The 9664-nt window shown below is 38.0% G+C and overlaps 1 protein-coding gene across 1 annotated transcript in view; it reads right to left on the minus strand.

The window, feature by feature from the left end:
- The window catches only part of LOC309383369 (monocarboxylate transporter 2-like), a 39817-nt gene extending 30639 nt beyond the window's left edge, over window positions 1-9178 (minus strand). The window contains exons 1-2 of the mRNA XM_081935849.1: window positions 9054-9178; window positions 1666-1925 (exon numbers count right to left, since the gene is read on the minus strand). Of these exons, the coding sequence (XP_081791975.1) occupies window positions 1666-1882 (217 nt within the window). The 5' untranslated portion in view covers window positions 1883-1925; window positions 9054-9178. The remainder of the gene's footprint in view (window positions 1-1665; window positions 1926-9053) is intronic.
- Between the last annotated feature and the right edge of the window lie 486 nt (window positions 9179-9664).

Raw genomic sequence — 9664 nt, forward strand, 5'->3', positions numbered from 1 at the left:
TGTTCAATGATTAGCAGGAATACAGAATGTTAAATATTTTAAAGTAAAAAGCATGAGAAAATTAAACCTTTAGAGCAACATTAACAGATACGAGTTTTAGAAAAGGACCATTAAATGATGCCTATTTGTAATTATTTAATCGAAATATATTTTAGTATTATCAGTGGTTATAAAACGGTTACCTGTAGCAAGATGGCATTACTGTAAATTCATATGTTTCTGTGAGATACTATTTTGCAAATTTTTATTTCTATTACCCTTATTCATAATGGTTCCGTAAACTGATTGAGCACTACCCCATGTGCAGATGAAGAAAGAAACTGGACACAAGCTAGTCTAATGTAAAGTATTATACATTTTCATGAGGACGCAGTGGCTTTAGTGAATGTCATGATTCATTAGTTAGAAGTTGAGAATTCTGCCTGCACAACTGAAAAATCAATGCAAAAACACAAAGTGATCCTTTGGAAAAGGAGTTCAATACTCTAAAATTTTAAGGACTCTTCAAATATGTCTGCAACCAGATAGCACTTGACCTGTGTTTACAAAGGGAGATGCTTCCAGCAGTATGTGGGAGACAGCACCCTTCTCTTGCAATCACAGTGAGTTACCCATTTTATATTGCTGCACAGCAGTGAATCATCGGTTTATATTGCTTTATAACTCAGGTTATAAATTGTTTAGAATGCATAAAGGCACTTTAAATTTATAGTGTAATGTGAACAAGAAACATTTCATCATGTTTGTAAGATGTACAAAAAAGCTTGAAAATTCTGGATTCAAATGCATTCACCGATTCAGAGGATTTTAAAGATTAATATACAATTGAGAGCAGAAGTTATTCTTTTGGGATCGATGCATAAACAGTTGGAAAAAAGTTAGGGAACTTTGTTCTCTTACATAATAACTGCAGTGAGGTTATTGTGTGCACAAAGATGGAAAGATTCAGCACTACCCACAATGGAGGAATAGTTGTTGAAGATGATGGTACTTTCTGATTGATTGAATTATTTTATCAGAGAAAAGACAATATTTATGTTAATGATGATTAACATAAATAATTCACTTATGATTTATGGATTGGATAATTAGACAGGGTAAATTATAGAAAGAAGGGAGTTATGTTTTGACAACCACAGAGTAAGAGATAAAGCTCAGGGGTGGGTTGCTAACTGGTTTACTACCGTTTTGCTCGTGCTCATACGCACATGCAACACTTCTGTGCATGCGCAGAAGCATCCGGACGGGATGGATTGAAAGTTATTGCATTCTGTCTTTTTTTCTTTTTCTGATTTTATTTTTTTCCATTGCGCATTTAGCTTTCTTTCATTTTTTTTCTTTTTCTTACTTTGTATGAAATGAAATTCATTTCAATCTTTCTTTTTAACTTTTTTTAATAAAATAAAATAAAACGTAAACGTCTCCCAGCATTCTTACTGCAGCAAAGCAAACATGAAACATCTTACACCCAACCAGATTACCTAAGATCAGATCTGAGGAATTGAAATATCTGGTTGAACAACTATTTTATCCTGGTATAAACCATGGACTATTATAATTAAACATAATGTACCTGCCAATTTCAATAGCATACACAGTTTAATTTGGGGACGTTTAACTTTTACAAATCAAATCCAAGTCAACAGATTACTCTCTTCTACTTACCTCCACCATACATAGCAGCCAACATAATTGAAGAAACCCATGCAATCTCACTGTATGATGTACCAAAGAAATCCTGGATTTCTTTGAAGAAGATTGCTATTCCTTTTGGGAAAGCATATGAAAATCCAATGGAAATGAACGCTCCAAACACCACTGCCCATCCCCATTGGCCATCTGGAGGGGTATAGGTCAAACCCGTGTCTGCTGGAGGTGGCATGGCAAGACTAAATTAAGTTCCCGTAAGCACTTTTCTGGAAACCCTGAAAAACAAAGTGCATACCCATAATAAGCTAATGACACATTCTCATAATTACTTTGGCATAACGTTTTCTTCTTTCTCTATGCACTGTTTCTGAACTCCTCTAATACACAAAACAATTGCTAGAGATACCTAGAAATCTTTTATCTTATTTTCAAGAAAACATTTACTCTGCAGCATGCATCTGACTAGAAGAATTGATAGATTGTTTCTGCCCTTCATCTAGCTTCACGTAACTTTTGGGATTCTCAAAATCATAAAAAATAATCTCCAAGAACATGAAATGATTTATCTGTGGACTTTATCTCATGTTTTCAATGCAATATTGTATCTCTACTTACATCCCTTATAATATCCCAAATGACTAACTTTATCACAGATTAGTTAGAACCCCTTCTTTTGACACAAATCACTGTTGTTGTTTTTCTTTCTCTCTTGGTGCCTTTAAGTCATCCCAGGTGACTCCCTGGACAAGTTCATTTAAGTTTTCTTGGTATGGTTTTTCAGAAAACTTGACTTGCCATTTCTTTCTCCTTAAAGCTAAGAGTGATTGGCCCCAGATCATCCAGATGGTTTTGTGCCTAAAGTTGAACTAGAACTCCCAGTCTCCTGGTTTCTAGCCTGAAACCCTACATTCCTTACTCACTATGATTTTTAGAGCACATGAATCCTGCTTAAAGACTGAAACTTGTCCTATGAGTAAGTGCCAGGGATTTAAAACATAATCAGAACTGTGTGAAAAATTAACCTGTGAGACTATTCTTAACATCAGGTGCCCGTATAACAATACAATAATAAGTAAGTAGTACAGAAATTATTCATCAGCAAACAAGTTAATAATTAGCTTTTAAAATAAATTGAAATGCTTGGACAAAAAGGAACAAGAAGGCAAGTTATTAGCTGTGATAATAACTCCCATAGGATGGCAACATTTGAAAAGTATTTGTATTAAGAAATAAGTAAGTAATAAATTTTTGTGCCACTTTCTAACCATTAATGCTAATTATGACTTTTTCCAATTCACCCTTCCACAGAAAATCTATTGATGTAACAAAAATGCCATCCATATCAAGAAGGAGGCCGTCAGAATAGGGAGAAGCAAAAACTTCTTTGGCTATGTGTCCTACTCTAAACTCTCTAAGGTGCTCCAGATAATTCAGTTTAATTTCCAGAGGTGGACTACAGTTTTTTCATCTCTGCCAAAAAAAAAAAAGGAATTGTCGCTGACAATTCAATCTCCATGAGGGAGTAGCCTGAAAACAAGAACCAATTTAATAAGATCCCTCTCCTCCCAATTCAATACCATCTCACACAGTCTCAAATATTACTTCTATACTGTGTCCTGAAGAATATATCCAGCTGATGACAGGCTTATAATAAGGTAAGACGCTGTCATGATTGTCACCGTGGCCTGAAATCTCAGTTGGTGGCAGCATGGGAAATGAAATACTTTTGGGATAAATGCCTTGCGGTTTTTTTTAGCTCTGTCACATAGATTAATACGTGGGTTTACTGGATGATTTTCCACTTTGTTTCTTTGTGTTGGTACCTAATTAAAAACATTCAACATTCATTTGTCACTGGAAAGCTACATAGATTTCTTATTGATGGGGAAATTTTCTTATTGATGGGGGGGGAAAACCCATCCCTGATCCTCTTTTTGTATTGGACTGCATACTCATGCAGACAAAGAGATATTTATTCTATCTATCTATTAACTGCAGTAATTAAACTTGCTAGGTGTTTCTCCTGTAAGTCCATAATTTTACATCTTGCCCTCTGGAATGATGGAAAACATCACCTGACCTCTGATGTAACATCTTTTAAGTATTTGGCGAGTGACTTATTCTTGTCATCTCAATTTCTTCAATTCCTCTTCATGGGCCTTAGTTTTTAAACCTCTAATTTTCCTTTCCACTCTTCCCCAAGTTTCTTTCAGCGTGCCTTACCTCTTAGGACAGGCATGTCCAAAGTGCGGCCCGGGGGCCAAATGTGGCCCTTTTTCAAATTTCAAGCGGCCCGCAGCCTCTTCTTCCCACTGGAGTTATTTGTTTAGTCTTTCATAAAATACGGTATTTTTCGAAGTATAAAGATGCATCTTTTTCCCCTCAAAAAAGAGGCTAAAAATCTGGGTGCATCTTATACACTGAATACAGCATTTTTTGCCTCCTAAAACTCTGCCCCCTTCACCAAAATGGCTGCGCATAGCCTTTAGGAGGTTTTTAGAGTGCTCCTGGGGGCTGTGGGGGGGATAAATGAGCAAAAAACAGGTCATTTTTTGCTCAACTTTGCCCCTTCTAGCCCCCAGGAGCACTCTAGAAGCCTCTTAAAGGCTATTCATGCTCTTTAAAAAAAAGGCCCATTTTCATGAAAAATGAGCCATTTTTGGGAGAGTGCAAAAACTTTTTTTTAATTTGCCTCTTCAAAATCTTGGTGCGTCTTATACTCTGAAAAATACAGTAGTTAATTCGCATTTAATGTTAAGGGTTCAAAGAGTGTCAGGCTGAATGAATGGCCCCACACATTTTCACCTCACCAAATCTGGCCCTCCTTGCAAAAAGTTTGGACACCCCTGTCTCAGGATATTAGCTATCACCCACAGGTTTGTGTAATCTGGAAATTTAATAAACATTTGTTCTACTTAACTCAAGTATTAACAAAATGGTAAAGAGTATGGGGCTAAACCTTGTAATACTCCACTTAAAGTATTAAAAACTGAAGAAGCTTCTTGGATGAGAAGCAAAATGTCTTCAAGGAAAAAACAAAGAAAGTCCAATTGCCACTTGATACTTCTCTAGGATTTGGCAAGTATTTTTAAACAGAATTTTCAATCCAGTTATGCATCCACTTAATTATCATGCTATCCAGCCCACAAAAATTGATTTTTTATTATTATAAGAATTTGTTTTCTATTGAACAACCCCAGTTTGCTTTACATGTTTTCTCGCTCATACATTGTATCTTGTTATATCTAATCATCTTATTTAACTGGTTATCCAGGCTTCAGTTTCAAACATTTCTAACTTCTTTGACTATTGAAATAGGATCTGTTCCATTTTTTTCTCTCATTTGTAATAAACAAGAGGACTGCTTAAATAAGTGCAGGAAAAAAATAGCCCAAATATATAAAGAAGCAGATAAACAAAACAATGGTACGATAAAAAAAACTTTGAATTGTTAAGTTTAATGGAAAAAAATCATTGATATTATTTTGCATGGTCTAGGTTTGAAAATTGGGCTGAGTGACTCTAGGATTAATGCTTTGATTCTTTCTCATTTATAACTTATTTGAACTCAAGAGATGCAAGGAATTATTCATTCACATATGGTTTTGCTCAAGCACTAAGGACTGTCATGAAAAAGAAAAGTCTCTCTCTCTCTCGATTTCTATGGAGATTCTCAATCATGCAGGTCATGGTTGTCCCAAAGGTATTTTTCAAAAGGCAACTGTACCTTCTTTGTTTTTTGAAGATGATTTGCTCCTGATCTAAAAACTGAAGAAGCTTTTTGGATGAGAAGTGAAACGTCTTCAAGGAAAAAAACAAAGAAAGTCCAATTGCCTTTTAAAAAACTCCTTTGGGATTCTCTCTGGATTCCTCATTGGGTAGTACACTGGAGAACGCACCTCATTTATAGTCTACTTCGATCTACTTGTCCTTATTTATTTATTGGACACAGAATTGCCAACTCTGTTTAGATTCATGAAACCTTGCAAAAATCAGAACATGCTGTGATGATGTCATTATTCAAACATCATGGTAAGCATGAAGAATAAAATAATGTCTACAAAGAACTGTACAAATAAGTAGACTCAGTAATTAAACAATTTTAACTCAATTACACAAGAGAATAACTTATCAATTGTAATAATAGGCAATATTCAACTTTCAAAGCGCTTCAGAATAATTTAGTCTTTAGTGTTTTCTGGAAGGGAATCACAGGAGCACAAATCTAATATTTATAAGGATGCTGTTCCATAAAGCAGGAGCCAAAACCAAAGCGCATCTTCTCTTGGTTTAGTCTCTACACACACACACACACACACACACACACACACACACCTTCTATGGCGCAATGGTTAGAATGCAGTATTGCAGGCTAATTCTATCGACTGCCAGGATTCGATTCTCACTGGCTCAAGGTTGACTCAGCCATCCATCCTTCCAAAATCAGTAAAACGAAGACCCAGATTGTTGGGGGCAATATGCTGACTCTGTAAACTGCTTAGAAAGAGCTCTAAAGCTCTGCAAAGTGGTATATAAGTCTAAGTGCTATTGCTATTGTAGTAAATTGGAAACCCATACCACCTTCTTCAGAGATGACCATTGATGGTTAGAGAAGACAGCTGTAAAGTTATGGGAAAGGAAATATAATTTTTAATTATCTATTAATTAATTAATTTATTTATTTATTTAATTTGACTTCTTAGTCGCCCCCTCTCCCCCCAGGGACTTGGGGCGATGTACAATAGCAACAATCACAACAGTATAATATGGAGGAGGTAAAAAATAAATAAATAAATTACAGTACTTTGAAACAATTAAAACCCCAATGACAGTTAAAATTTAAAAATTAAAATTAACAATTAAAAATGCCCAAGAGGTGGAGAAGCTCTAAATTTAAGCCAGGCCGGCTAGTCGGAACAGGTGGGTCTTCAATTTCATACGGAATTAAATTTATTTGCTGCCCATCTCAACATAAGGAAATTCTTTATAGGTCTTACCTATCCCCCCCCTTTTTTGGTATTTGTTTGATTTTCTTGAAGTATTAGATTTAAAATGATTATTGCCTTGCAAAAATATTGTACAAACTAAGTTTTCCTGCTTTTTAAACCTGGTTAAGAGCATAGGCATCCACTTCTAATGATGACACTAGAGACAAACTCAAAAATCACAAGGTTTGCACCACAATGACATGGTACACTTCCACAAATTGTCCTCCTGCTCTCAGTTTGGATGCTGAACTTTCACTATATTTTGAAGTCACTTTTAGTTGGATGTTTGGGGCTTTTTTAATGCAACAATTCATTTCAAAGGATGTGGCTAGAAGAACATACATTTTAGGTAAATAGAAGGTCTATTATCTCAACAGTAAAACATTTGTCAAGTTTTAGGGTACTGAGTGTATTGTGGTCATGATGCTTTCAGAGAGTCTATAGAAAGTAATTCCACATTTCTACTGGCATCAAAATAGCTTATGTTAACTACCAACAACAACAACAAAATGCTATTAATTAACTTCAGAATCAGTTATTATTTAAGACTCAAAGGCTGTGTTAAAACTAGTTCTGAGCCTCTAGGCAACTGCTCCTGAACAAAGAACTGGCCAAAGATGCAATTCAAGCCGAAACCTGATGCAATCAATTGGTGTTTTTCCCAAGGGCTGCTTCTATTGCTTCTTTCTTCATACTGGTATCTAAACATTGGTGCAAATTTCAACTAAGGAAAATGACCATGTGAGCTGAATATCATTGTAAATATTCATGTTTAAAGAAGTGTTTGGCAAAGACCTGATTTTCATGCAGTTATCTGCATGCTATTTATCTTATTTAAATATAACTAACTGGATAGTAAGACACAACAGCTAGTGACTGATCGCAACACAAAATTAATCAAAGTAGGGCCTGCATACTTCTTGGATGGGAGACCACCAGGAAAAGCCTTGTGAGGCAGAATGGGTAGTTGAAAAAAAAGCATCCTAGAGGAAGGCAATAGCTGACTGCATCCATAGACAGTTAAAACTATTTGGCTATTCTCCAGATTCTAGCTTTACTTTCTAAAATTGAAATCAATATAGGTCATAATCCTCAAATAACAAGATTTTTTGTACAGAGCTGGCACTCTTTTGGAGGAACACCTACACAAAAATGCACAGTGTCACACGCTGCCTTTCTTTACAGATGATGTGCTTTCATATCAAAACAGGTTGCAGTTTAAGCTTACAAATGCTACATTGCTGTTTAGAGGCATATCATCTGTTGCCTGTATTTGGAAACTAGTACACACGGGTAGATTTAAGCAGGTAAAACAAGGCATCAGCTTATGCCTCTCAGCGATGCTGCTTCTACCTTGCAGCCCAAAAGCAACACATCAGTTCTCTTTTTCCCAGACTGAAACACTCCTTGCCCAAATGGCAAAAAAAAAAAAAGAAGAAACACAACACCAGCATTCGATGAAAGGCATTAACTATTGTTTATTTTCATTTTTTATCCTGGCTTTATTATTTTTATAAGCAACCGGGGGCTGCAAGCATATATAATACTCCTTCCTCTTCTTATTTTTCCCCTCACAACAATCCTGTGAAGTGAGCTGGGCTGAGAAAAAACGATTGGCTCAGACACCCAGCAATCTTTACAATTATAGCATAACAGAGTTGGAAGGGACCTTGAAGGTCTTCTAGTCCAACCCCCTGCCTAGGCAGGAAACCCTATACCATTTGAGACAAACTGTTATCCAATATCTTCTTTAAAATTTCCAGTGTTGGAGTATTGACAACTTCTGGAGGCAAGTTGTTCCACTGATTAATTGTTCTAACAACACAGGAAATTTCTCCTTAGTTCTAGGTTGCTTCTCTCCTTGATTAATTTCCACCCATCCTTCTTGTCCTGCCCTCAGGTGCTTTGGAGAATAGTTTGGCTCCCTGTTCTTTCTTCTTCTCTTTCATGCCTAAAGCAGGATTAGAAGTCGCTGTCCCTTAGTTTATAGCCTGGTGCCTTAACCACTATTAGACCAAACATCCCTCAGCGTGATGGGCACATGCAACTCTGTAGCAGATGGCGCCGTCAGAGGCTGAATCGTAGCCTCTGTTAGTGCCCTAGTCATGGTAACAGACCACGCTGACGACGAAACATTTCCCTAGTTTTTTCGGGACACCACCGAGTACACATTTGTAAACGCGTACTCTTGCACACCCACAGGACACGCTGGCAGATGACGCGCGCCCACGAGTCCCGGCCCCTCCGAGCTCCACGCACGTGTTAAAAAGCGCCTGCGGAAAGGCTTTCCTCCTCTTTCGCTGACTTTGAAACTGCGGGGAAAGTTGAGCGACTTTGGCGCGCTTTTCCCTCCCCACCTCCCGCAGCTTCTGCTTGTGGAGCCGGCGGGCGACCGCACCCGGCAGGAGCTCTTACCTTTTGCTTCAGGCCAGACAAAAAGTCTGCCTGAGCGCGCTGGGGACACGAAGCGCTCGGGGGGGAGGGGGGAAGGCGGAGACTCAGATAGGCGGAGTTTAGGCGGAGATGGCAGGGAATCTCCCCACTCCCTCGGCCCTACATCTGACGCAAGAAGGGCGAGCTCCTAGCAGGCTTTCGCCCTCTTTGGGATGAAACCTTGCCCGGGTCAGCGCGCGCGCCCTGCATCCGTTAAATGGGTACGCTCTGCCTCACGCTGCCCTGGGCAAAGTCTGGCTGTGCTTTCGGGAACTTCACTGAAGGCAAAGCACCAGCAGGGACCCCCAGAAATTAAGGCAAAGAGCCTCTCTATGGAGATTTTCAATCATCCAGGTCGTAGTGGCCCCATAGGTTCTTTTTCCAAAAGGCAACTGGACTTTCTGAGGTGGGGGTTGTTTGTTTGTCAGCGTTTCGCTTCTTATCCAAGAAGCTTCTTCAGTTCAGAACTTCTTGGATGAGCAGCGAGACGTTTTCAAAGAAGTGAAACAGGAAAGTCCAATTGCCTTTTGGGGGGAAAGCACCTTTGAGATCATGGCCCAGATGATTGGAAATCTCCATGATTGGAAATCTCT

The sequence above is a fragment of the Natrix helvetica genome, assembly GCF_964273705.1.
Source record: "Natrix helvetica genome assembly, chromosome: 1".
Taxonomy (NCBI): domain Eukaryota; kingdom Metazoa; phylum Chordata; class Lepidosauria; order Squamata; family Natricidae; genus Natrix; species Natrix helvetica.